The following is a 27,378-nucleotide window of genomic DNA, read 5'->3' as shown; positions in this document are numbered from 1 at the left end:
AATCCCTCTAGGCAAAACCTTAAGTTACAAAAAAGACACACAGACAGGAATAGTCATTCTATTCAGCACAGCTATTTTCTCAGCCATTTAAAGAAATCATAATCTAACACATATCTAGTGAGATTACTTACTAAGTTCTAAGACTCCATTCCTGTTCTGTCTCCGGCAAAAGCATCACCCAGACAGACACAGACCCTTTGTTTTTCTCCCTTCTCCCAGCTTTTGAAAGTATCTTGTCTCCTCATTGGTCATTTTGGTCAAGTGCCAGAGAGGTTACCCTTAGCTTCTTAACCCTTTACAGATGAGAGGATTTTTCCTCTGGCCAGGAGGGATTTTAAAGGGGTTTACCCTTCCCTTTATATTTATGACAGAGCCCTAAACTCTTTCTGCCTCACCTGACCCACCTCAGAATGGGGGTAATCATTCTTGCCTGCCTTATAAGGGTGCTGTGAAGGTTCATGAATGTTTTCAGGTCCTTGTCTGGCCTCATCACCACAGTACCTCCCATCACCTTACAATCTTTAATGTTTGTATCCTGACAACATCCCTGGCTGTATTATCCCCGTTTTACAGATGACAAGCTGAGGCTCAGAGAGATATATCTATCCTTATATGACCTCGGATGTTTGCAGCTGAGCCGGGAACTGAGCCTCAAAATTCAGAGTGCGCAGCAAGTGCCCAATCCACTAGACAATCTTGTCCTCACATGGCAATTGAGTAACAGTGGCGTAAAACCTGTTTGTAAGAGAATGATGACTCAGCCCCTCATTCTATACAGCAATGCTGTCTTCTCCTTTACATTTGGTGTGTATGTGTGTCTCACAACTGCACGGAGGATGCCTCTCGTAGTCTCTAATACTGACTTTTTAGCTATTCGAGGGATTCCTTTGTGAAGGTACATTACAAATGGCATGTGATGTCCAGGCAGCTTTGTAAACAGCTGGTGGCTGGAGCGTACACTGTGGGGTTGGTGGATTCAATGATACACACATGTTGTACATTTCAGCTGTCACTTTGGAGCTCCAACATCATCAAACATTTCTTCTGTGTCATCCCCCCGCTGCTGGTGCTCTCCTGCTCTGACATCCGCATCAATGAGATTGTGATGTTTGCTTTCATGTGCTGCATTATCGTGAGCAGCCTTGTGACTGTCCTCCTCTTCTATGTCTATATCATCTCTACCATCCTGCAGATCTACTTCGCCAAGGGCCGGCGCAAAGCCTTTTCCTCCTGCACTTTCCACTTGACCTCAGTGGTCATGTTTCACGGCACCCTCCTCTTCATGTATTTACGCCCCACCTCCAGCTATTCCATGGACACAGACAAAATGGTTTCAGCATTTTACACGCTGGAGATCCCCATGGTGAACCCCCTCATCTACAGCCTGAGGAACATGGAGGAGCATGTGAAGGACGCCTTAAGGAATGCAAGTTTCCCAGACACTTCAGTTTAAACACACAGGATTAGATAAAACAATAAAATAAAACCTATCTGTGTAGTCACTAAACTTCAGTGAGCACAAATAATGAGGCATAGAAGTCAGACATGGTTACAAGAAAAATAAAGCTAAAATGCAACTTGTGCCTAACTTAACAAACAATGTGCAATTCAAAGCAAAGGTTTTGTCCCCACATGCTTTCAGCAGTCTTACTGACCAAACTTCTTAGGTCAGGACCCTTGCCCCAGTCCAATGGCTGCTTCCTGTATCCCTTCACATGCAGTGAATAAACAGGCAGAGAGAGAGAGAGAGAGAGAGAGAGAGAGAGAGAGAGAGAGAGAGAGAGAGAGAGAGAGAGAGAGGTGCATAGGAATGTCTGCCACTTCTTTTTGAAGTCCTATCTCTCTTTTGAGAAACATTTCCACCTCGTTACCAGGAAATAAAATGTCCTCGTGCAAGAATGATTCCTTGCTGCTTTTTCCTCATCTTTTTGAGCTTCTTTGGTTTCAATTCCTGCTTGATAACTCTGTTTACTGCTTAAATATAAAATTAAGAAGAGCACACATTTCTTTGTTAAAGATAGACCTGTTTGCCAACCTCAGTATGAAACATATTAATAAGAACGTAAGAACATAAGAATGGCCATACTGAGTCGGAGCAAAGGTCCATCTAGACCAGTGTCCTGTCTTCTGACAGTGGCCAATGCCAGGTGCCCCAGAGGGAATGAACAGAACAGGTAATCATCAAGTGATCCATCCCCTGTAGCTCATTCCCAGCTTCTGGCAAAGAGAGGCTAGGGACACCATCCCTGCCCAGCCTCGCTAATAGCCATTGATGGACCTATCCTCCATAATGTATCTAGTTCTTTTTTGAACCCTGTTATAGTCTTAGCCTTCACAATATTCTCTGGCAAGGATTTCTCAGGTTGGCTGTGCATTGTGTGAAAAAATACTTCTTTGTGGTTGTTGTAAACCTACTGCCTATTCATTTAATTTTGTGGCCCTTAGTTCTTGTGTTATGAGAAGGAGTAAATAACACTTCCTTATCTACTTTCTCTCCACCAGTCATGATTTGGTAGACCTCTATCATATCCTCCCCTTAGTCATTTATTTTCCAAGCTAGAAAGTCCCAGTCTTATTCATCTCTCCTCATAAAGAAGCTGTTCCATAGCCCTAATCATTTTTGTTGCCCTTTTCTGAACCTTTTCCAATTCATCTCTTTAGAGATGGGGTGACCACATCTGCATGCAGTATTCAAGATGTGGCAGTATTCAAGATATTATATACAGGCAATATTATAGTTTCTGTCTTATTATCTATCCCTTTCATAATGATTCCCAACAGTTTGTTCACTTCTTTGACTACCGCTGCACACTGAGTGGATGTTTTCAGAAAACACCATACAATGTAATCTTATAATTTGCATACAATGTTGCCATATGTATTTTATCAGGACAATAATGATCAGCAAATTATGAGTTTTCAAATGATACATTATAAGGCATACTTTAAAAAGCAAAAAAAAAAAAAAAAAACAAAACAAAAAACAAAAAACAAAAAAACAAAAAATCCACACGAACAATTCCACCCCCACCACAAGTTACACTCTCCCAAATACAAGAGAAAAAAGTCAGCTATTCGAACATATGAAACATAGAATGCGAGAGGACTCCTGTCTGTGAAACATACCAAACAGGTGTAGCCACACCCATAGCCCTATGTAATCAGCAGCACAATCAGAACAAATTCCATGGGAACAACCCCTAGATTGCACAGTAACACCCTTTAAAGTCTGTGGGAATGTCAATTTATTCTATCGCCATGAAACTCTTCACTCCCCCCCCTCCCACCTCCAAAAAACCACAGCACAATGGTGATTTACACCACCTGTGAATCTGGCCCAATGACTCCCAGGGAGAGGCATCCATTGACAGCAGCAGGGGATGTGGTCTAATGGGTAGTGTCCATGTTATGGTTACCTCTTTAAGCAAGTCTATTCATATCCAGCAGACCTAGGCACAGTGCAGAGAAGCCCTGAGCATCCTCAGGAGGCACAAGTTGAGGAATGTAGAAGGTCCAGTGTTGCCCATGTGATGTCACTATAAGGCAGGGGAGGATGCACATTCTCCCTTCCCTAGCTTCACCAGGTTGCTGGGCAGGGACAAGAGGCTGCCACTAGCAACATATCCATGCAGGAGATTGTGCAGGAAGGACTCATCTCTATTTGAGAAAAAAAAAACAAGTCCTGAGACCTGTAGGAAGAGAATGGATATTTGCAATGCATAGGAGCTGTTAGTGTTACAACTGGGTCATTTCACAAGATGAAATCCCTGGCCATGCATTGAAGAGATCCCAGCATGGATGGGCACAGAAATTAAATTGTCCCCTCTTTCACTGGGACTTTACTATTTGTCATTCTTGAATTGCTCTTTTCCTGTGAAATAAAAGGCATTTGCCTAGAAAGGTGAAGGCTACTCTTTGCGTGTGAAACCATAAAAATCAAGCTCTTCCTCTCATCTGTCAAAACTTGCACCACCATTGTCCAACACGCCATTTTTATAATAGTGATTCCATTCAGAAGGGTCATTTCCACAGTTCCCTTTCAGGTGTGTGCCTGGGTGACCACGCACAAGGCAGTGAAGGGCAATGTGCCTAATTAGGTGCCTGGACCCTGGAGAGGATGCACTTGTAAGATGGGTGGTGGCCTTGGGAGGAGTAGGGAGTAGGTGAGGGAGCAATGGAGTGAGATGGGGAGTGAGGGGAAATTGGGACATGCAGGGCTGCACCGGCTGAAAAGAGACGCGACTCTCTATCGTTTATCAAAAATGTATTAATATTTGTGGTGAGAGCATGACTATTTCTAGTTGACTCTTAGATTTATTTAGCATGTTAGTGCTGAGCTCTGTGTGCAGATAATATGCATGAAGAGGGATAGTTTGTGACCCGCAGAAGTCCAGAGCATGCTGTGGTCTCCTCCTGAGCTCCTCTGGTCATCCTATGGTCTCCATCAGGCAAAAATGAGTGAACGAACTTTTCCTACCGTTAGGAGAGTAACCTAGCAAGGGAAGGACATTGGATACCATGGTGATTGACATGCTGTAAATGCTCGATAATCTGGAGTACTCTTACATGTCTTACAGGTTTTACATTCGACCTATTGGGACCAGGACAATGATGTGATTCTGAAACCATGAATGACTGAGCAGATATAAGCTACAGCTGCAAATAATTTATATGTTTCACCTGTATCTAACTTTCTGTTCCTTTGATTCAAAATTTCTTGTGAAAGCTCCTTGAATTTTTTTCTTGAGAAGCCTTTTGATGGGTAATTGGATTTTCCTTTCAACTATTTTTTCCATGAAATTATCTTTTCTCTGGAAATTATAAGCTTTCCATCAAAATACCAAACTGCTCTCCTCCCTAAACCATGGCTGTGGGACTCTGGTGATGTTCCAGGGCAGTTCAGCAAGAGGAGAGACCATCGTGCATCATGGGGGATGCACTCCAGCCTGGGAGCCAGGAACATGGAAGAGATTGGTGCTGTGTGGTATCTGATGCACCCCTATGGTATTTCTTAACAAAAAAGATTTCGGTCTCCACAAAAAAAATAAATAAACAAACCGCCTTTGTGGATCAGTTCTACACAGTACTTGGCTTGCACTGAAAACTGCAGGATGTAATATACCCCTCACCTCATACTCTGTAACTCTGGTAGAAATTGCATCATTTAATAACACAATAGGAAAGATTGGGACAAATTAATCCCCAGGGCACCAATTACACCAAGGTGGCTTGGGTTCACTGAATGGATTAATTAGGTGTTATGGCTGTCTGAGCTCAGGTATTCCCAGTTGCTTCAGGAATCATGTGCCATAGATCACACATCTCAGTATAAAACTTCCCAAATGCTCCAAACTGGTAGTTTCTATGGATGGGAAAATGCTACCACATCTCTCTCTCTCTTCTCAGCAGGTGCATGCTATTGTCCTGTATTACAGTCACACACACACTCAGACACCATGGGGATCAGCAGCTATTCAATTCCAGGCCTCCAGCACTTAATGTCTCAGCAACAACTCCGACCCCTTCAGCTAAAGGAGTGACGTCCTTGGTTGGAAAAATAGGCAATTACCTACTCACTGAAGCCTGGGCTTTCCATTATGTCTCTGGGTTTTCATACAGACTCAAGTAAATGCCAGAAAGCTTAATTAGCACAGTAAGCAACTTTACGCCAAACCTACATGCCAAGCCACAGAGCTCCCCTTGCCCAAAGAGGGTGGAAAGATTGACACTCCTTCACTCTCACCACTTCTTTAGCTATGGAATAATCCCTTCAGACTGATTCTCTCACAGCAGAATCACAAGTCACTGTTTTCTCTTTGAATGAGTGAACAGGAAGTGTTTGTGGGTGGGACATGATGAATCTGAAGTGTCATTATATTTGCACAGTGTGTGCATTTTATCGAACACCTGGAATGACCAGCTGTGAACATCTGGCTCTGTGGACTAAGCACTTCCCTGAGTGGGTACTGATGTTCATTAAGAAACTGATCTCTTTTTATCTTCACTTCTTTCATTACAGAGAAGGGGCAGGTTTTCCGCACCATTCACCTGCCCATATCTCTATAGCTGCCTGACTTCTGCCTGACCTCTATCACCCTGGTGGAGAACGGGGGGATGATCTTGTTAATCATGATTGATCCCCGACTCCACACCCCCGTGTACTTTTTCCTCAGGAATTTGTCTTTCTGTGACCTCTGTCTTTCCTCGACAATTTCCCCCAAGATGCTGCTGAATTTCTTAGCCGAGAGGAAAGGCATTTCTTACACGGCCTGCGCTGTGGAATTGTCTCTCTCTATCACTTTTGTAGATGCTGAGTGCTTCTTGCTGGCTGTGATGGCGTATGACCGTTATGTTGCCATCTGTAACCCGCTGCTCTATATGGTCACCATGTCCAGGCGGTTTTGTAAACAGCTGGTGGCTGGGGTGTACGCTGTGGGGGTGGTGGATTCAATGATTCCCACATGTGTTACATTTCAGCTGTCATTCTGTAGCTCCAACATTGTCAATCATTTCTTCTGTGACATCCCCCCTCTGCTGGCGCTCTCCTGTTCTGACACCCGCATCAATGAGATTATGATGTTTGCTTTCACGTTGTGTTTGACAGGGAGCAGATTTGTGGCCATCCTCCTCTCCTATGTCTATATCACCTCCACTATCCTGTAGATCAGCTCTGCTGCGGGCTGTCGCAAAGCCTTCTCCACCTGCACTTTCCACTTGACTGCGGTGGTCCTGTTTTATGGCACCCTCCTCTTCATGTATTTACGTCTCACGTCCAGCTATTCCATGGACACGGACAAAATAGTCTCAGTGATTTACTTGCTGGTGATCCCCATGTTGAACCCCCTCATCTACAGCCTGAGGAACATGGAGGTGAAGGACGCCCTGAGGAGAGCAGTGAATAAACTCCTAACCAGTTCTTGAATCTGTTTAACTTAGTACTGGTTTAGTGATGGGGAGTGGAAACAGGTGAATTGAATTCCCATCCCATTGCAATGTAATTTTGTTGAGCCCGTGGGAGTATAGTATTGTTATTATGAATTTGTTTGTATTCCAATGGGGCCTGCAGGCCCCAACTAAAATAAGGGCTTTGTTAAGCTATTACCCCATCAAATTCCAGGAGGCACCTGTTTCAAATGTGTGAATATTTGTGACGTGCTTCTGTAGAACTGATCAATTAAATTGTTTTAATGGTTCATTTTATTAATATAACTTCAAAAATAAAGATTTATGAATGAAACTACATTCATTCATAAAACCAGATACCCCAATAACTGGCTAATTGACTTTCGCTTTCAATCCAATTGCTGCTTAAATAGCTGAAACTTACACTGTTTCAACATTGTAACTTCTTCTCACTGTTTGCCATTCCTTACACTTGTCCATATTGTAACTCAAACTCCATTTTAACTTGTCCCAAACTCCATTTTAAAATGCTCACTCCATTTTGAAAAAGCTTGCTGCAACCTTCATTTTTGCAAAACCCTGCTGTAATCTTATTAGTGTAGTTTAGATGTGTGAATGAGGTATATATGGATAATGGAATCAACCTCCCGCCCAGACTGTCCTGATGAAATAAAGTGTAAACACCAATGGCTGAAGATGCAGACAACAGCCCTGACAAAGCAAGAAGAGTCCACCCTGGAAAAAAAATAATAAAAGTTCAATTGAAGAAACATCAAAGCCAGGTCCCAGGCTGAAAGTCATGTCTGCAATTGATGGGTGATCAATCACACCAAACCCAGAGGCAGTGTGACACATCAAGACCTATAGACTCTGGATTCAAACTAAAGCCTACAAAAAGGATGGGTGAGATGGAAGACTTTGGAGGGTAACATTCTGCTCCCAACACAGAAGGGCATTGGTGCATGCCCAACAGAGACCCAGTTCTTCCTTGTGCCTGGCTTTCCTGGCCAGTTATCCGCCACGAGCTGTGAACTCAAGCCCAGAACTCAAACTACATTCAGGAATGGTAACTATCTAGCAGCTACAGAACATTTGATGTGTGTGTGGATACATAGGTATTAGATATTAGTTATTGGTCATAAATCAAATTGTGTTATAATACACGTGACAGCTTGTCTTGTCCCATGAAACAAACTTGTGTAGTTGTGTCTGCATAACACTTTGAAAGCATAGATGTATTTGTATTGGGAAAGAAGAGGGGGGAATCAAATCTATCTCCTTCTGCTTTGTAGTGGGTTTGGTTTGGTTATGCAGTTGCAAGTATGAAGTGTGTGATTTCTATGGCTGAAACAAAGGGAGTTTTGCACCTTGCACCCTCCTGATCATCTGCAGCCCTTTGTGTCCTCTGTGGGGTTGTTGTGTAGATTGTTGTCTGGTTTGTATCCACGCATGTGGAGGAGAAAGGTGAATTCCATCAAAATGGCCTTTATTTTAAGTTAAGGGAGCAACAAAATAAGTAAGAACAAGGGTAAGATATCCAAAAGAGAACGTGGTGTGTGTGCGTCCACTGTGAGAATCTGCATTGAACTGAATACAAAGTAATATGGGAAGGGTGAGTTTTCTCGAGTATATAAATTAAATAGAAAGAAAAAGTCATATCAGACTCTAGATGTTTATACCACAGGAGCAGGTTCGCTATGAGGTCTTACTCTTAGTTCTGTGGGTAAGTCCTATGGACTCTGAAGAATAGGGATTCTGGGAATTGTACAGCTCAGGTTGCGGAGAGTGAGAAATGGATAGAGCTGGGCCAATAGCTGATTTTTGCATTCATGGGTGGTTAGAAAACATTGAAAAACAAATTCTGTTCAACCTGAACCAAATCTGAAAATTCCTCAAATGTTTGGCAAATTGAAAACATTGACAGAAATGTCCTGTGGGGTGGAGGGAACTATTTAGCATGACCAGAAATGGAACATTTCCTTTCCTTCCTGGATACTTTTTGATGTCAAAGCAAAGACAATGTAGGTCCACACTGACAAAAGGGATGGGAATGGAAGAGGTGGTAATGGTGCTGCTTCCCTTGAAGACTTTAACCCAGTGATTAGATCACTCCCATGGGAAGTGGGAGATCCAGGTCAATTCCCCCTCTGTTGAATGGGGAGAAGCAATTTGAAAGTGGGTCTCCCACATTGCCGGACAGGATCCTGGTGACTGGGCTATGTTCTGTCCTGCATCGTTCTCAGGACTGGTCTACACTACTGCTGTAAATTGATTGAAGTTATAACTCTATAGACAAGTGGTTCGGGGCACCAACATGCTCAACTTCATGTCTCTGTTCCAATGGTTTTTTAATTACTTGTCTACTGTAGAACAACTTTGAAAGGAGAGATTGAGAGCAACCGAGTCTAGAATACGACACCACTCAGGGGCTGGGATGCTTTTTGGAAATACAGGAAACGCAAATGCACATCTTTGCCCAGCACTGGACAGAAGGGGGAATTGCACCTGGATCTCCCACCTCACAGGTGAACACCCTCAGTATTAAGCTAAAAATTACAAAGAGAGGGAGCATAAATTATTCATAAATTTAATAGTGAAAAGTACAAGGTCATGCATTTAGTGATTAATAACAAGAATTTTTGTTATAAACTGGGGATGCATCACTTGGAAGTAATAGAGGAGGAGAAGGACCTCATAGTATTGGTTGACCTTGGGATGACTATGAGCTGCCAAGGTGATATGGCCATGAAAAAAAAGCAAATGCGGTCTTGGGATGCATCAGGCGAGGTATTTCCAGGAGAGATAAGGAGGTTTTAGTACCGTTCTACAAGGCACTGGTGAGACCATATCTGGAATATTGTGTGCAGTTCTGGTCTCCCATGTTTAAGAAAGATGAATTCAAACTGGAACAGGTATAGAGAAAGACTACTAGGATGATCCGAGGAATGGAAAACCTGTCTTATGAAAGGAGACTCAAGGAGCTTGGCTTGTTTAGCCTAACTAAAAGAAGGCTGAGGGGAGATATGATTACTCTCTATAAATGTATCAGAGGGATAAATACCACGGAGGGAGAAGAATTATTTAAGCTCAGTACCAATGTGAACACAAGAACAAATGGATATAAACTGGCCAGCAGGAAGTGTAGACTTGAAATTATATGGAGGTTTCTAACCATCAGAGGAGTGAAGTTCTGGAACAGCCTTACAAGGGAAGCAGTGGGGGCTAAAGACATATCTGGCTTCAAGACTAAGCTTGATAATTTTATGGAAGGGAGGATATGATGGGATAACCTAATTTTGGCAACTAATTAATCTTCAACTATTAGCGGTAGGTATGCACAATGGCCTGTGTTGGGATGTTAGATGGGGTGGGATCTGAGTTACTACAGAGAATTCTTTCCTGAGTGTCTGGTTGGTGAGTCTTGCCCACGTGCTCAGGGTTTAGCTGATCACCATATTTGGGGTTGGGAAGGAATTCTCCTCCAGGGAAGATTGTCAGAGGCCCTGGGGGTTTTTCACCTTCCTCTGAAGCGTGGGGCATGGGTCACTTGCTGAAGGATTCTCTGCACCTCGAAGTCTTTCAACCATGATTTGATGACTTCAATAGCTTAGACAGACGTTCAAGATTTGTTACAGGAGTGGCTGGGTGAGATTCTGTGGCCTGTGTTGTGCAGGAGGTCAGACTCGACGATCACAATGGTCCCTTCTGACCTTAAAGTCTATGATTCTATGTTTAGTCTGGAAGAAATTCACCCTTTTCTCGATATTTTCATGTCTCAATGCTGGGAAATTACTTAAACAGCCTTTTGGAGAGGTACAAACACATGAAGTGGAATACAGTCACCCCAGTTTCATATCATATTCAAAAGGTCTTACGGGAGAGACAGAGATCCAGACCAGCTGATGCTCTGGCCCTCTGTGTTCCATTTCACAAGGAAGGGAACAACATTATTTGCATGTGCTCTTCACACCTGTAGTCCTGGGAGCAAAGATGTTACAGGGAGCAAATCTCAAAGTCATCCCATAAAGCAGCTCCAGACGAATTAAGGGTAACCTGGGTGTGGTTAGCAAACAGGGAAAAGTTTGACTCTTAGTCTGATTTTTATGGTTCTGAGCAGGCGCTGCTTCCGTCCTCAACTCATTGTATGTGAAGGGAGGAAAAACAAAGAGCTACCACCAAGTCATGGGCAAACAAGTCAGTTTCAGAGCGTTTTGGCCTTTAATTGAAATTACAGTGGGCCATTCATGGGAAGGGAAGAAAGGAGTTATCCTTAGACAAATTTTAACTTTTCTGAACATATTTACCTATCAGGAGAAGGAAAGAGCTTTACCAAGGGAGGGAGAAGAGTGACAGGAAAAGGAGAAAAAAAATCCTTTAATAGGAAGGGGGAAACTCCCACATCCATTCAGGGAATGTCTATACTAAGGCCATTACATTGACTCAGCAATGGTGTGCAGCAGTACCGGAGCATAGATGCTTTCCACATTGATGGAAGGGTTTTTTCATCGATGTAGTTAATCCACATCTCCGAGAGACAGTAGCTACATCAATGGAAGAATGAAATTGAGGGTCAGTAGAAGCTAACTGCCTCGCACAGGGTGTGAAAAGTTTCCCCGCTCTGTGCGACGGAGCTCTGTTGATCTAATTTTTAAGCATAAACCAGGCCTCAGAGAAGCTGCCGATGTAAAAGACCAGTTGGGAAATCTAGTCCTATCTCCCTGCCAGGGCAGCAGAATCCCCTTCGGTTCTTTTTGTTCAGGCTCGTTGGAAATATTCCACTTATCCCAGCTTCCCCGAGAGATTCTTCTGTATTTTGATTGAGCTCAGTGTCAGGCTGTGTGTGTGTAGTGGGCACTCTGTGTGTGTGTGTGTGTGTGTGTTTGGTGTGCAGTGGGCACTATGGGTGTGCATGTGGTGGGGGTACCCTGGAGCTGAATGTCAAGGGGAGGCAGATGCGTGTCCCTTGCCCTACCCAGTGCTCAGGCTGGGGTCCCCCCCTCCTCCCAGTGCAGGGCTCCTTGTGAGATCAAAGAACCATAGGACTGGAAGGGATCTCGGGAGGTCATCTAGTCCCCTCCCCTGCACTCATGGCAGTTCTAAGTATTATCTATTATCTAGTATTATCTGCAGTTCACTGAAACTGAGATTCACTCAGTTCAGGGGCTTCTTAGTTAACAGAGACTTTCCCAGTACCCAGTTTTCAGCCTTTCTGGGCAGTCTGCAACTTCTGCAGTTCTAGCTTCTTTTGATCTTCACTTTTACTGATTTTGCTTATTTTTCTGTCCCTATTTCCCTTAATTGAAATAAGCAATCAGAAACTAACAAAACAGTAATCACTTTGTCTATTCTCTACCAACCACAGCCAAAACTCACTTAAAATCATGACCAGAGTCTCAAAGAAATCAGCTGTGCACAGATCCTGCTCAGCTATGCCACTGTGGCGTGTTGGGTCACAGAAACCCCTTTGGGACTGCCACGCAATGTGCTGAGTCTCCCTCTGAGCCTGTTTTCCGTGCCAGCTTGAGACTTCAGTACCTTACCTCGTTTGAGCTAGACACGCTTGCCTGCTGCAAACCCGGATCCAAGTCTCAACCACGTCTGCCACAAGCTGCAGGCTTCACTGAAAACAGCTTAAGAAGTGCTCCTGTTTCTATCATTCAGATAGCCAGCTCCCAATGGGGTCCAAATGCCAAATAAATCTGTTTTACTCTTTATAAAGCTTATATAGGGTAAACATACATTTTTCACCCTCTATATCACTGTTAGAGAGATATGCACAGCTGTTTGCCCGCCCCTGCCCCCCGCCCCCTCGAATTAATACATACTCTGAGTTAATTAATAAGTAAAATTCCTAATACAATGAAAACTAAATGCAGGTAAATCTCACCCTCAAAGATGTTGCAATTAGCCTGTTTTACAGACGAGACTTCCTCCTAGTGTGGGTCCAGCAATCACTCACACCCCTGTAGTTACTGTCCTTTGTTCCAGTTTCTTTCAGGCATCTCCTTGGGGTGGAGGGGCTATCTTTTGTGCCAGCTGAAGACAAAATGCAGGGGTTTCCCCAGGGTCTTATTTAGTCTCTCTCTTGTGGGTGGAAACCCCTTCCCCTCTCCTATGCAGAATCCAGCTCCAAGATGGCGTTTATAGTCACATGGGCAAGTCACATGTCCATGCACGACTCAGTTCCTTAAACAACAACACTACATTCCCAGGAAAGCTCAGATGTGGATTGGCATCTCTCAAAGTTCATTGTTAGCTTAAGTGTTTCTTGATTGGGCACTTACAAAGAATAATCTTTTCTCAGGAAGCTGTCCAACTGCTTCACTGAGGGTCCTTAAAATCAAACAAGTATTCATAACAAGTGTTCATAACTTTGAATACAAAAACGTTACATGCGCACAAACAGAATATATCCAGTAGATCATAAGCTTTGCAGAGATATGTTACACAGCATATCTGGCATAAAACATATTCAAGATATGTCATATTTACAGCTATGAGCCTATTTCTATAAAGAATTATGGGGTGCAACATCACACTCTGTTTCACGGAGTATAAATTATGGGAAATAAATAAAACTAACAAAAGAATCAGAAGGGAGCTGGCATGCTCGGAGATATTTTGTAGCATCATCTGCAAAGATGCTGCAGGGATCTTCAGGGTTAACCACCAGTTTGGGGAATATCCTCCTTTTTGCAGCCTGCCCTGACCTTGGCATTTTCAGCGAGGACTGCCCCAGGCACCTACGGATCACAGGAGGCACAAAAACCAGGAGGAGGAGTTATGGGCATGACTCTCAGAGGAAGTAGGGGCATAGTGTTTCCTGGGCAGAGACCTGGGGTGACAGACTTTGGATACAGAGATTGCTGGTTTTTGGTTGTTTCTAGTGGTGTTCAGGGAAGCAGGATTTTGCCTCCATTCTTTGTAGCCCTTCCGCCATGGATTATACCAAAGAATGTAGCTGACTTGGATCATCAATTTTTCCTCTGAATACAATCGACCCTGCAATGCCTCACAGTTTGGGACCACTTAGGAGAAGGGGGCACCAACATTCCCTGTAGCACTGATAATACCACCCAAACCTGCACACCCTTGCGGGATAATTTCTCCTACCATAGTGAAGAAGGGAGGAGTCATCACTGGGCCTGCCTTGGGTCTCCTTGTGGAGAGGTGATGACCACAACGTCCTTGTGCATCTGAAGCCATGGATCAGTGCATGGGCCCATCCCTTGGGGGACCTACACTTTCATGTCAATTGAACACTGCTGTCAATCAGCACCACACCTTTGGTGTTCCTGGGATATTTTCTAGGTTGGTGGCTGTGACATACCAGGGTCCAACCCAGACTAATCAGGAGCTGTGTCATACCTGCCTGAAACCTTACAATGCCTTGCTGAAGTGGCTTCAACTTTGGCCACTCACAAACAACCATCTAGCATGCAAATCACACCCGAGGCATGTGTGTGTAACTGCAGCCGGGCCAGGAATAGTTGGGCTACACTCAGGCTCTCACCACCCTTCCTTATACTGCAGGGTGACCCCAACACATTCCACAGTCTTTGATTTCCCTCCAGAAATGTACGTCCTGTGTTGCCCAGTCCTCTCCTGGACAATACAAGCTACATTGTCCATTATTTCTTTAATAGCACTAACATGCCTGCAACTTAGCTTCTCAGATACTTCTATTTAAACACACTGGATTAGATAAAACAATAAAAAACAAAGTTTATTAACTACAAAGATAGATTTTAAGTGAGTGGAAATAAGGAGGCATAGAAGTCAGAGATGGTTTCAAGAAAAATAAAGGTAGAATGCAACTTGTGCCTAAATTAACAAATGATGTGAAATTCAAAGGAAAAGTTTCCTCACCACATGCTCTCAGCACTCTCACTGACTAAACATCTTAGGTCAGGAGCCATCCCCCACTCCAATGGCTGCTTCCTTTATCCCTTCAGATGTGGTGAATCAATGGGCAGAGAGAGAGAGGTGCCTTGGGATGTCTGCACCTTCTTTTTAGAGTCCTATTCCCCCTTTGAGAAACATTTCCACCTGTTTACCAGAAGACAAAGTGTCTTTGTAGAAGGATGTTCCCTGCTGCTTTTTCCTCACCTATTTAGATACAAAATTAAGTAGAACACAAATTTCTTTGTTTAAGACAGAGCAGTTTGCCAGCCTCAGTTTTCACCATGTATTAAGAACACAATACAGTGTAATCTTACAACTTCACATACATGATAAAATATTATTAATATTTGTGAGGAGAGCATGACTATTTTTAGTTGACTCATAGATTTATTTAGCATTTTATAGCTGAGCTCTGTGTGCAGATCATATGCATGCAAGATGGACAGTTTTGTGAACTGCACAAGTCTGTAGCATGTTGTGGCCTCCCCCTGAGCTCCTCTGGTCATAATGTGGTCATCATCAAGCAAAATGAGTGAACCTGTCTTTCCTACTTTGGGGAGTAACCTAGCAAGGGAAGGACATAGGATATAATGGTGATTGGCATACTATAAATAGCTAGATAATCTGCAGTACTCTTACATGTCTTAAAGGTTTTACATTCCACCTACTGGGGCCAGGACAATGAGGTTACTCTGAAACCAGGAATGACAGAGAAGATTTACACCTGCAAACAATTAGTTTGTTTCACCTGTATCTAACTTTCAGTTCCTTTGATTCCAAATTTGTTGCTAAGGCTGGTTGAAAATTTTTCATGAGAAGTTTTTTTATAGGAAATTGGATTTTCCATTTAACTATTTTTTCCAAGAAGTTACCTTTTCCCTGGAAATTATAAGCTTTCCATCAAAATACCAAACACCCATCCTCCCTAACCATGCCTGTGGGACTCTGGTGATGTTCCAGGGCAGTTCAGAAAGAGGAGAGACCATCATGCATCATGGGGGATGTAGTCCAGCCTGGGAGCCTGGCCCATGGAAGAGATTGGTGCTGTGGAGTGTCTGAGGCACCCCCATGGTATTTCCGAGTCAAACTATTAAGATTTTAGTGAAAAGATTTTAGTCTTCACAAAAAAACCCCAAAACCCTTTGTGGATCATCTCTACACAGTACCCAGCTTGAAGTGATAACACCAGGATGAAATATACCGCTAACTTCATACTCTGTAAATCTGGTAGTAATTGCATCATTTAATAAACCAGTAGAAAGAGTCGGTCAAATTAATCCCCAGGGCACCAATTACACAGAGGGTGGCTTTGGTTTACTGAATTCATTAATGACGTGTTATGGCTCTCTGAGCTCAGGTATTCCCAGTTCAGGAATTATGTCCCATAGATCACACATCTTCGTATAAAGCTTCCCTAATGGTCCAAACTGGCAGTTTCTGACAATGATGAAACACCACCACATCTCTCTCTGTCTTCTCAGCAGGTATGTGCTATTCTTCTGAATTACAGACACGCACACACGCAGACACCTTGGGGATCAGCAGGTATTGAAAGCCTCAGCCCCAACTCCTACCCCTTTAGCTAAAGGAGCAAAGCCCTTGGTTGGAAAAAAGTAGGCAATTACCTAGTCACTGAAGCCAGAGCTTCCCATGATGTCTCTGGGTTTTCAGACAGGCTAAAATAAATGCCAAAAAGCTTACTAAGCACGGTAAGCAACTTTACCCCAAACGGACATGCCAAGCCACAGAGCTCCCCTTATCCAAAGAGGGTGGAAAAATTGACACTCCGTTACTCTCACCCCTTCTTTAGAGATGGAATAATCCCTTCAGACTGATTCTCTCACAGCAGAGTCACAAGTTACTGTTTTCTTTTCGGATTTGTGAACAGTAATGTTTGTGTGTGGGACATGATTAACCTGTGTGTCATTGTGTTTGCACAGAGTGTGCATTTTATCGAACGCCTGGAATTACCAGCTGCGAATATCTGGCTCTGTGGACTAAGCCCTTCCCAGAGCAGGTACTGATGTCCATTAAGAAACTGATCTCCATTTATCCTCTCTTACCTCATTACAGAGAAGGGGCAGGTTTTCTGCACCCTTCACCTGCCCACATCTCTGTAGCTGCCTGATCTGTGTTCAGAGAAGATGGGAAATCACTCGGAGGTGACTGAGTTCATTCTCTCAGGACTGACAGATCGTCCAGAGCTGCAGGCCCCTCTCTTTGTGGTATTCCTACTGATTTATGGTATCTCCCTGGTGGGGAATGGGGGGATGATCTTGTTAATCACGATTGATCCCCGACTCCACACACCCATGTACTTTTTCCTCAGGAATTTGTCTTTCTGTGACCTCTGCCTTTCCTTGATAATTTCTCCTAAGATGCTGCTGAATTTCTTAGCCGAGAGGAAAAGCATTTCTTACACTGCCTGTGCTGTGCAAATGTATCTCTCTTTCGTTTTTGGAGATGTTGAGTGCCTCTTGCTGGCTGTGATGGCGTATGACCGTTATGTGGCCATCTGTAACCCGCTGCTCTATACGGTCAGCATGTCCAGGCAGCTTTGTAAACAGCTGGTGGCTGGGGTGTATGCTGTGGGGGTGGTGGATTCAATGATATACACGTGTTGTACATTTCGGCTGTCATTCTGCAGCTCCAACATCATCAATCATTTCTTCTGTGATGTCCTCCCACTGTTGGCGCTCTCCTGTTCTGACACCCACATCAATGAGATTGTGATGTTTGCTCTGATGAGCTGCATTACAGGGAGCAGCTTTGTGACTGTCCTCCTCTCCTATATCTATATCATCTCCACCATCCTGCAGATCCGCTCTGCCGAGGGCCGGCGCAAAGCCTTCTCCACCTGCACTTTCCACTTAACCACTGTGGTCCTGTATTTTGGCACCCTCCTCTTCATATATTTGCGTCCCACCTCCAGCTATTCCATGGACAGAGACAAAGTGGCCTCAGTGTTTTACACACTGGTGATCCCCATGTTGAACCCCCTCATCTACAGCCTGAGAAACACAGAGGTGAAGGATTCCCTGAGGAAAGCAATGAACAAACTCCTCACCAAATCTTGAATCTGTTTAACTGTGTACTGGTTTAGTGCTGGGGAGTGGAAACAGGTGAATTCAGATCCAGAAAGAGAGAATGATTTTATAAGCTGGTTCCTAGGGGCATCCACCTAGAGGGTGAGATATTCAACTTCACATCTCAGGACAGTGAGTGGCAGTTCCCACTGTATTTTTCACTGAATGCATCCGATGAAGTGAGCTGTAGCTCACAAAAGCTTATGCTCAAATAAATTTGTTCGTCTCTAAGGTGCCACAAGTCCTCCTTTTCTTTTTGCGGCTACAGGCTAACATGGGTGCTACTCTGAAACAGTTCCAAAGGGGTTTCTGTGACACAACCTGTCATACAGAGTTTAGGAATAAAATTGCAAAACAATGTGTGTGTCTGGGGCGGGGGGGGACGTGGGCGGCATGGGGGGACAGCACAAGAATCGATGGACTTCAATTGCAGGAAGGGTGGTTTAGGTTGGGCATTAGGTAAAACATCCCAACAGTGAGGGTGGCTAAGGAGTGGAATAACTTGCCCAGGAAGGTTGTGGAATCTCCACCGCTACAGATTGTTAAGAGCAGGTGAGACAAACACCTGTCAGGGATGGTTCTAGATAATACTCAGTTGTGCTGTGAGTGCAGGGGAGTGGACGAGATGACCTCTCGAGATCCCTTCCAGTCCTCTGATTCTATGATCTCACAAGGAGCCCTGCACTCGGGGGTGGGGGGACGCCAGCCTGAGCACTGGCAGGGCAAGGGACACGCATCCGTCTCCACTTGACATTCAGCTCCACTGCACCCCCACCTCATGCACACACACATAGTGTCCACTGCACACCAAACACACACACACAGAGTCAGAGTGCCCACTACACACACACAGCCTGACACTGAGCTCAATCAGAATGCAGAATAATCTCTACGGGGAAGCTGGGACAGCTGCAATATTTCCAACGAGCCTGAACAAAAAGAACCGAAGAGGATTCTGCTGCCCTGGCCGGGAGATAGGACTCGATTTCCCAAATGGTCTTTTCCATCGGCAGCTTCTCTGAGGCCTGGTTTATGCTGAAAAAAAAAGATCAACAGAGCTCCGTCAGACAGGGAGGGGAAACTTTTCACACCCTGTGGGTGGCAGTTAGCTTGTACTGACCCTCAGTGTCATTCTTCCATTGACCTAGCTACTGCCTCTCAGGGACGTGGATTAACTACATCGAAGGAAAAATCCTTCCTTTACTGTGGAAAGCATCTACACTATGGCACCGCTGCACATCATAGCTGAGTCAATGTAATGGCCTTAGTATAGATATTCCCGGTATCGATCGGTGAGTTTTCCCCCTTCCCATTAAAGCGATTTTTCTCTCCTTTTCCTGTCACTCTTCTCCCTCCCTTGATAAAACTCTTTCCTTCCTTTGATAGGTAAATATGTTCAGAAAAGTTGAAAAATTTCCTCTTAGGATAATTTCTTCCTTCCCCTCCCATGAATTTCATTTCAATTAAAGGCTGAAATGCTCTGAAACTGACTTACTTGTCCATGACCTGGTGGTACCTCTCTATTTCTCTGCCCTTCGCTTACAATGAGTGGAGGACGGAAACAGTACCAGCTCAGAACCCAAAAATCAGACTAAGAGTTGAATTTTTCCCTGTTTGCTAACCACACCAATGTTACCCTTAATACCTCTGGAGCTGCTAACTTTGGCGGCAGAGGTTAAATTTGGCTTTGATGACTTTGAGATTTGGTCCCTAGAGCAACTTTGCTCCCAGGACAACAGGTGTGCACAGCACATGCAATTAATGGTGTTGCCGTGTCTTTCCTTGTGGAAATGGAACACAGACGGACAGAGAATCAGCTGGCCTGGATCGCTGTCTCTCCTGTGAGGTCATTTTAACATGATACAAAACTGAGGTGACTATATTCCACTTTATTTGTCGGTCACCTCTTCAAATGCCTCTTTAAGTAATTTCCCAACTTTGGGATGGAAAGGTGTCCAGAAATGAGTGAATTTCATCTTGACTAATTAAATTATTGTCAAAAACAATACCGTTTGGATTGACCTGAAACTTTTCACAAACATGTTACAAAAACTCCTAACAGCTTTGTCCCAAAACAATGTTTGTGTGAGTGTGTGTGTGTGTGGGGGGAGGATTTCATAGATTCATGGATGTTAAGGTCAGAAAGGACCGTTATGATCATCTAGTCTGACCTCCTGCACAACGCAGGCCACAGAATCTCACGCACCCACTCCTGCGAAAAACCGCTCACCTATGTCTAAGCTATTGAAGTCCTCAAATTGCGGTTTAAAGACTTCAAGGAGCAGAGAATCCTCCAGCAAGTGACCCATGCCCCATGCTACAGAGGAAGGCGAAAAACCTCCAGGGCCCCTAACAGTCTGCCCTGGAGGAAAATTCCTTCCCGACCCCAAATATGGCGATCAGCTAAACCCTGAGCTTATGGGCAAGATTCACCAGCCAGATACCCAGGAAAGAATTCTCTGTAATAACTCAGCTCCCACCCCATCTAACATCCCATCACAGGCCATTTTGCCTATTTACCATGAAAATTTAAAGATTAATTTATTGCCAAAATCATGTTATCCCATCATACCATCTCCTCCATAAACTTATCGAGTTTAATCTTAAAGCCAGATAGGTCTTTTGCCCCCATTGCTTCCCTCGGAAGGCTATTCCAAAACTTCACTCCTCTGATTAAACTTCCCAATGACCAGTTTATATCCATTTGTTCTTGTGTCCACATTGGTACTGAGCTTAAATAATTCCTCTCCCTCTCCGGTATTTATCCCTCTGATATATTTATAGAGAGCAATCATATCTCCCCTCAACCTTCTTTTAGTTAGGCTAAACAAGCTAACCTCCTTGAGTCTCCTTTCATAAGACAGGTTTTCCATTCCTCGGATCATCCTAGTAGCCCTTCTCTGTACATGTTCCAGTTTGAATTCATCTTTCTTAAACTTGGGAGACCAGAACTGCACACAGTATTCCAGGTGAGGTCTCACCAGTGCCTTGTAGAACGGTACTAAAACCTCCTTATCTCAACTGGAAATACCTCACCTGATGCATCCCAAGACCGCATTAGCTTTTTTCACGTTCATATCACATTGGCAGCTCATAGTCATCCTATGATCAACCAATACTCCAAGGTCCTTCTCCTCCTCCACTACTTCTAATTGATGCGTCCCCAGTTTATAACTAAAATTCTTGTTATTAATCCCTAAATGCATAAACTTACACTTCTCACTATTAAATTTTATCCTATTACTATTACTCTAGTTTACAAGGTCATCCAAAACTTCCTGTATGATATCCCGGTCTCTCTCTAAATTAGCAATACCTCCCAGCTTTGTATCATCCTCAAACTTTATTAGCACACTCCCACTTTTTGTGCCGAGATCAGAAATAAAAAGATTAAATTAGATTGGTCCCAAAACTGAGCCCTGAGGAACTCCACTGGTAACCTCCCTCCAGGCTGACAGTTCACCTTTCAGTAGGACCTGCTGTAGTCTCCCTGTTAACCATTTCCTTTTCCACCTTTCAATTTTCATATTGATCCCCATCTTTTCCAATTGAACTAATAATTCCCTGTGTCACCCCGTATCAAGCACCTTACTAAAATCTAGGTAAATTTGATCCACTGTGTTTCCTTTGTCTAAAAAAATCTGTTAATTTCTCAGAGAAGGAGATCAGGTTGGTTTGGCACGATTTACCTTTTGTAAAACCATGTTGTATTTTGTCCCATTGACCTCAATGTCCTTAACTACTTTCTCCTTCAAAAAAGGCTAGTGTGTCTGGCTCAACAAGGCAGGGTTCTGGAGGCCCAGGCTGGCAGGGAAAACAGCACAGCAGATGACAGGAGGGAGGGAGGGGGGTGGCATGATTGGAGATACTTTGTTGCAACATCTGCAGAGCTGCTGCAGAGATCTTCATTGTTAACCACCAGTGACCAACACATGAAGGGGAGTACAATCACCTCAATTTCATATTATATTCAAAAGGCCTCACGGGAGAGACAGCGATCAAGACCAGCTGATTCTCTGGCCCCCTGTGTTCCATTTCCACAAGGAAAGACACGACAACAACATTAATTGCATGTGCTGTGCACACCTGTTGTCCTGGGAGCAAAGGTGATCCAGGGAGAAAATCTCAAAGTCATCCCAGGAAGCAGCTCCAGAGGTATTAAGGGTAACATTGGTGTGGTTAGCAAACAGGGAAAGATTCAAAACTGATTTTACGGTACTGATTTTAGGGTTCTGAGCAAGTACTGCTTCCATCCTCATTGTAAGTGAAGGGAGGAAAAACAAAGAAATACCACCAAGTCATGGACAAACAAGTCAGTTTCAGTGGGCAGAGAGAGAGAGAGAGCGAGCGGTGCCTTGGGATATCTGCCCCTTCTTTTTATAGTGCTATCCCTACTTTGACAAACATTTCCACCTGTTTACCAGAAGAGAAAAACTCTGTGTAGAAGGATGTTCCCTGCTGCTTTTTCCTCACCTTTTTGGGCTATGTTTGTTTCCCTTCCTGCTTAACGACTCTGTTTACAGCTTAGATACAAAATTAAACAGAGCACACATTTCTTTGTTTAAGAGAGAGCAGTTTGCCAGCCTCAGTTTGGAACATGTATGAATAACATGATAGAGTGTAATCTTATAACTTCACATACATTATCAAAAATGTATTAATATTTGCGATGAGAGCATTGCTATTTTAGTTGACCCATAGATTTATTTATCATCTTAAACTGAGCTCTGTGTGCAGATAATATGCATGCAAGAGGGATAGTTTTGTGAACTGCAGAAGTCCGTTCACATACATTATCAAAAATGTATTAATATTTGCGATGAGAGCATTGCTATTTTAGTTGACCCATAGATTTATTTATCATCTTAAACTGAGCTCTGTGTGCAGATAATATGCATGCAAGAGGGATAGTTTTGTGAACTGCAGAAGTCCGTAGCATGCTGTGGTCTCCTCCTGAGCTCCTCTGGTCATCAAGTGATCTCCATCAAGGAAAATGAGTGAACCTATCTTTTCAATTCTGAAGCACTTAGAGAAGAGGAAAGTGATCAGGAACAGTTAGCATGGATTCACCAAGGGCAAGTCATGCCTGACTAATCTAATTGTCTTCTATGATGAGATAACTGGCTCTGTGGATGAGGGGAAAGCTGCAGACGTGTTGTTCCTTGACTTTGGCAGGGGTTTTGACACGGTCTCCCACAGTATTCTTGCCAGCAAGTTAAAGAAGTATGGGCTGGATGAATGGACTATAAGGTGGATAGAAAGTTGGCTAGATCATTGGGCTCAATGCGGAGTGATCAGTGGCTCCATTTCTAGTTGGCAGCCAGTATCAAGTGGAATGCCCCAAGGGTCGGTCCTCGGGCCAGTTTTGTTCACTATCTTCATAAATGAACTGGAGGATGGTGTGGATTGCACCCTCAGCAAGTTTGCAGATGACAGTAAACTGGGAGGAGAGGGAGATACGCTGGAGGGGAGGGATAGGATACAGAAGGACCTAGACAAATTGGAGGATTGGGCCAAAAGAAATCTGATGAGGTTCAACAAGGACAAGTGCAGAGTCCTGCACTTAGGACGGAAGAATCCCATGCACCGCTACAGACTAGGGAACGAATGGCTCAGCAGCAGTTCTGCAGAAAAGGACCTAGGGGTTAGAGTGGACGAGAAGCTGGATATGAGTCAACAGTGTGCCATTGTTGCCAAGAAGGCCAATGGCATTTTTGGATGTATAAGTAGGGGCATTGCCAGCAGATTGAGGGACATGATCGTTCCCCTCTATTCGACATTGCTGAGGCCTCATCTGGAGTACTGTGTCCAATTTTGGGCCCCACACTGCAAGAAGGATGTGGAAAAATTGGAAAACTTCCAGCAGAGGACAACAAAAATGATTAGGGGTCTGGAACACATGATTTATGAGGAGAGGTTGAGGGAACTGGGATTGTTTAGTCTGCGGAAGAGAAGAATGAGGGGGGATTTGATAGCTGCTTTCAACTACCTGAAAGGGGGTTCCAAAGAGGATGGATCTCGACTGTTCTCAGTGGTACAAGATGACAGAACAAGGAGTAATGTTCTCAAGTTGCAGTGGGGGAGGTTTAGGTTGAATATTAGGAAAAGCTTTTTCACGAGCAGGGTGGGGAAGCACTGGAATAGGTTACCTAGGGAGGTGGTGGAATCTCCTTCCTTAGAGGTTTATACGGTCAGGCTTGACAAAGCCCTGGTTGGGATGATTTAGTTGGAGATTGGTCCTACTTTGAGCAGGGGTTTGGACTAGATGACCTCATGAGGTCCCTTAAACCCTGATATTCTATGATTTTGTGATTCTACTTTGGGGAGTAACCTAGCAATGGAAGGATGTAAGATACCATGGTGATTGGCATGCTATAATTATCGAGATAATCTGGAGCACTCTTACATGTTTTACAGGTTTTACATTCCACCTACTGGGGCCAGGACAATGAGGTTACTCTGAAACCATGAATAACTGAGAAGATGTCAGCTACAGCTGCAAACAATTAGTACGTTTCACCTGTATTTAACTTTCTGGTCCTTTGATTCCAAATTTATTGCTCAGGTGGTTGAAAATTTTTCTTCAGAAGTTTTTTTTTTATAGGAAATTGGATTTCCCAGTGAACTATTTTTTCCGAGAAATTATCTTTTCCCTGGAAATTATAAGCTTTCCATCAAAGTACCAAACTCCCCTCCTCCCTAAACCATGGCTGTGGGACTCTGGTGATGTTCCAGGGCAGTTCAGCAAGAGGAGAGACCATCATGCATCATGGGGGATGTAGTCCAACCTGGGAGCCTGGCCCATGGAAGAGATTGGTGGTGTGTGGTATCTGAGGAACCCCCGTGGTCGAAATATTACATTTTTAGCTAATAGATTTTGGTCTCCACAAAAGAAAAAAAACCTTTGTGGATCAGCTCTACACAGTACCCAGCTTGCACTGAAAACAGCAGGATGCAATATACCCCTAACCTCATACTCTGTAACTCTGGTAGAATTTGCATCATTTAATAACACAGTAAAAAAGAGTAGGTCTAATTAATCCCCAGGGCACCAATTAACCGAGGTTAGCTTTGGTTCACTGAATGCATTAATTAGGTGTTGTCTCTCTGAGCTCAGGTATTCCCAGTTACTTCTGGAATCATGTCCCATAGATCACACATCTGAGTATAAAACTTCACAAATGCCCCAAAGAGTCAGTTTCTGTCGATGAGGAAAAATGAAACATCTCTCTCTCTCTTCTCAGCAGGTACGTGCTATTGTCCTGAATTTCAGTCACACACACATAGAGACACCACGGGGATCAGCAGATATTAAATTCAGTACCTTCAACTCTTAATGCCTCAGCCCCAACTCCTACCCCTGCAGCTAAAGGAGCGACCTCCTTGGTTGGAAAAAAGTAGGCAACTACCTAGTCACTGAAGCCAGGGCTTCCCATGATGTTGCTGGGTTTTCATACAGGCTCCAATAAATGCCAAAAAGCTAAATTAGCACAGTGAGTAAATTTACCCCAAACGGACATGCCAAGCCACAGAGCTCCCCTTGCCCAAAGAGGGTCAAAAGATTGACACTCCTTTACTCTCACCCCTTCTTTAGCGATGGAATAATCCTTTCATACTGATTCTCTCACAGCAGAGTCACAAGTCACTACTTGTTGCTCGGATTAGTGAACAGGAGTATTTGTGTGGGGGGGGCATGATTAACCTGTGTGTCATTGTGTTTGCACAGAGTGTGCATTTTATCGAACACCTGGAATGACCAGCTGTGAACATCTGGCTCTATGGACTAAGCCCTTCCCTGAGTGGGTACTGATGTCCATTGAGAAACTGATCTGCATTCAACTTCACTTTCTTCATTACGGAGAAGGGACAGGTTTTCTGCACCATCCACCTGCCAACATCTCTGTAGCTGCCTGATCACTGTTCAGAGGAGATGGAAGAGGGAAATCACTCAGAGGTGACTGAGTTCATTCTCTCAGGACTGACAGATCGTCCGGAGCTGCAGGTCCCCCTCTTTGGAGTGTTTCTACTGATTTATGGTGTCACCCTGGTGGGGAATGGGGGGATGATCTTGTTAATCACAATTGATCCCCGACTCCACACACCCATGTACTTTTTCCCCAGGAATTTGTCTGTCTGTGACCTCTGCATTTCCTTGATAATTTCCCCTCCAATGCTGCTGAATTTCTCTGTCCAGAGGAAAAGCATTTCTTTCACTACCTGTGCTGTGCAGATGCATCTCTCTTTCTTTTTTGGAGATGTTGAGTGCCTCTTGCTGGCTGTGATGGCGTATGACCGTTATGTGGCCATCTGTAACCCGCTGCTCTATACGGTCACCATGTCTAGGCAACTTTGTAAACAGCTGGTGGCTGGGATATACGCTGTGGGGGTGGTGGATTCAATGATATACATGTGTTGTACATTTCAGCTGTCATTCTGCAGCTCCAACATCATCAATCATTTCTTCTGTGATGTCCTCCCACTGTTGGCGCTCTCCTGTTCTGACACCCACATCAATGAGATTGTGATGTTTGCTTTCATGAGCTGCATTGCAGTGAGCAGCTTTGTGACTGTCCTCCTCTCCTATGTCTATATCATCTCCACCATCCTGCAGATACGCTCTGCTGAGGGCCGGCACAAAGCCTTCTCCACCTGCAGTTTCCACTTGACCTCAGTAGTCCTGTATTTTGGCACCCTCTTCTTCATGTATTTACGTCCCACCTCCAGCTATTCCATGGACACAGACAAAGTGACCTCAGTGTTTTACACACTGGTGATCCCCATGTTGAACCCCCTCATCTACAGCCTGAGGAATACGGAGGTGAAGGATGCCCTGAGGAAAGCATTAAATAAACTCATAACCAATTCTTGAATCTGTTTCATTCGGTACTGGTTTAGTGGAGGGGAGTGGAAACAGGTGAATTCAGTTCCCAGCCCATTACAAAGTAATTTTTCAGAGCCCGTGGGAGTATTGTTCTTTATTATACTGTTGTTATTATTATTTTTTTTATATTCCTTCAAGGTTTTTGTATGTTTTGTATTATTTTTTTTTGTATTCCTTCAAGGTCTGCAGGCCCCAACTGAGATCAGTGGACAAAACATGGGAAGCATCACAGGGCCAGAAAGAGAGAGAATGATTTTATAAGCTGGTGGCTGGGGACCTCCACCTTGAGGGTGAAATGTTCAATTTCATGTCTCAGTATATCGGGTGGCAGCTCCAAAGCGGTTTCTGTGACCCAACTCGTTACACAGAATTTAGGAATAAAATTAGGAATAAAATTGCAAAAGAGGGTGTGTGTGTGGGCAGAGGGCGGATAGCACAAGAACCCATGGAAGGACGGTTTAGGTTGGACATTAGGAAACAGATCCCAACAGTGAGGGTGGCTATGCACTGGAATAACTTGCCCATGAAGTTTGTGGAATCTCCACCATTGGAGATTTTTAAGAGCAGGTGAGAGAAACACCTGCCAGGGATGGTCTAGATAAT

General features: G+C 43.9%; 3 protein-coding genes and 1 pseudogene across 3 annotated transcripts; all 4 read left to right on the top strand.

Moving 5' to 3' along the window:
* The first annotated feature begins 916 nt into the window (after window positions 1–916).
* Window positions 917–1,453, top strand: LOC140912620 (olfactory receptor-like protein OLF2). Its single transcript, XM_073347299.1, has one exon. It carries the CDS (start codon window positions 917–919, stop codon window positions 1,451–1,453), a length of 537 nt encoding a protein of 178 aa, XP_073203400.1.
* A 4,459-nt stretch (window positions 1,454–5,912) lies between these two features.
* Window positions 5,913–6,921, top strand: LOC140912608 (olfactory receptor-like protein OLF2; annotated as a pseudogene).
* Window positions 6,922–16,952: 10,031 nt separating this feature from the next.
* LOC140913754 (olfactory receptor 8U3-like) lies at window positions 16,953–17,885 on the top strand. Its single transcript, XM_073350554.1, has one exon. The coding sequence runs from the start codon at window positions 16,953–16,955 to the stop codon at window positions 17,883–17,885; it is 933 nt and encodes a 310-aa protein (XP_073206655.1).
* A 7,939-nt stretch (window positions 17,886–25,824) lies between these two features.
* Window positions 25,825–26,763, top strand: LOC140912343 (olfactory receptor 8U3-like). Its single transcript, XM_073346572.1, has one exon. It carries the CDS (start codon window positions 25,825–25,827, stop codon window positions 26,761–26,763), a length of 939 nt encoding a protein of 312 aa, XP_073202673.1.
* The last annotated feature ends 615 nt before the right edge of the window (window positions 26,764–27,378 follow it).

The sequence above is a fragment of the Lepidochelys kempii genome, chromosome 6 (genome assembly GCF_965140265.1).
Source record: "Lepidochelys kempii isolate rLepKem1 chromosome 6, rLepKem1.hap2, whole genome shotgun sequence".
NCBI classification, from domain to species: Eukaryota; Metazoa; Chordata; order Testudines; family Cheloniidae; genus Lepidochelys; species Lepidochelys kempii.
Note: the sequence above shows the minus strand (reverse complement) of the source record. Positions and strands in the feature narration are given on the sequence as shown.

Excerpts from the sequence above, each read along its gene's own strand:
- LOC140912343 (XM_073346572.1), top strand. The coding sequence starts at position 25,825 with ATGGAAGAGGGAAATCACTCAGAGGTGACTGAGTTCATTCTCTCAGGA.
- LOC140913754 (XM_073350554.1), top strand. The coding sequence starts at position 16,953 with ATGGGAAATCACTCGGAGGTGACTGAGTTCATTCTCTCAGGACTGACA.
- LOC140912620 (XM_073347299.1), top strand. The coding sequence starts at position 917 with ATGTCCAGGCAGCTTTGTAAACAGCTGGTGGCTGGAGCGTACACTGTG.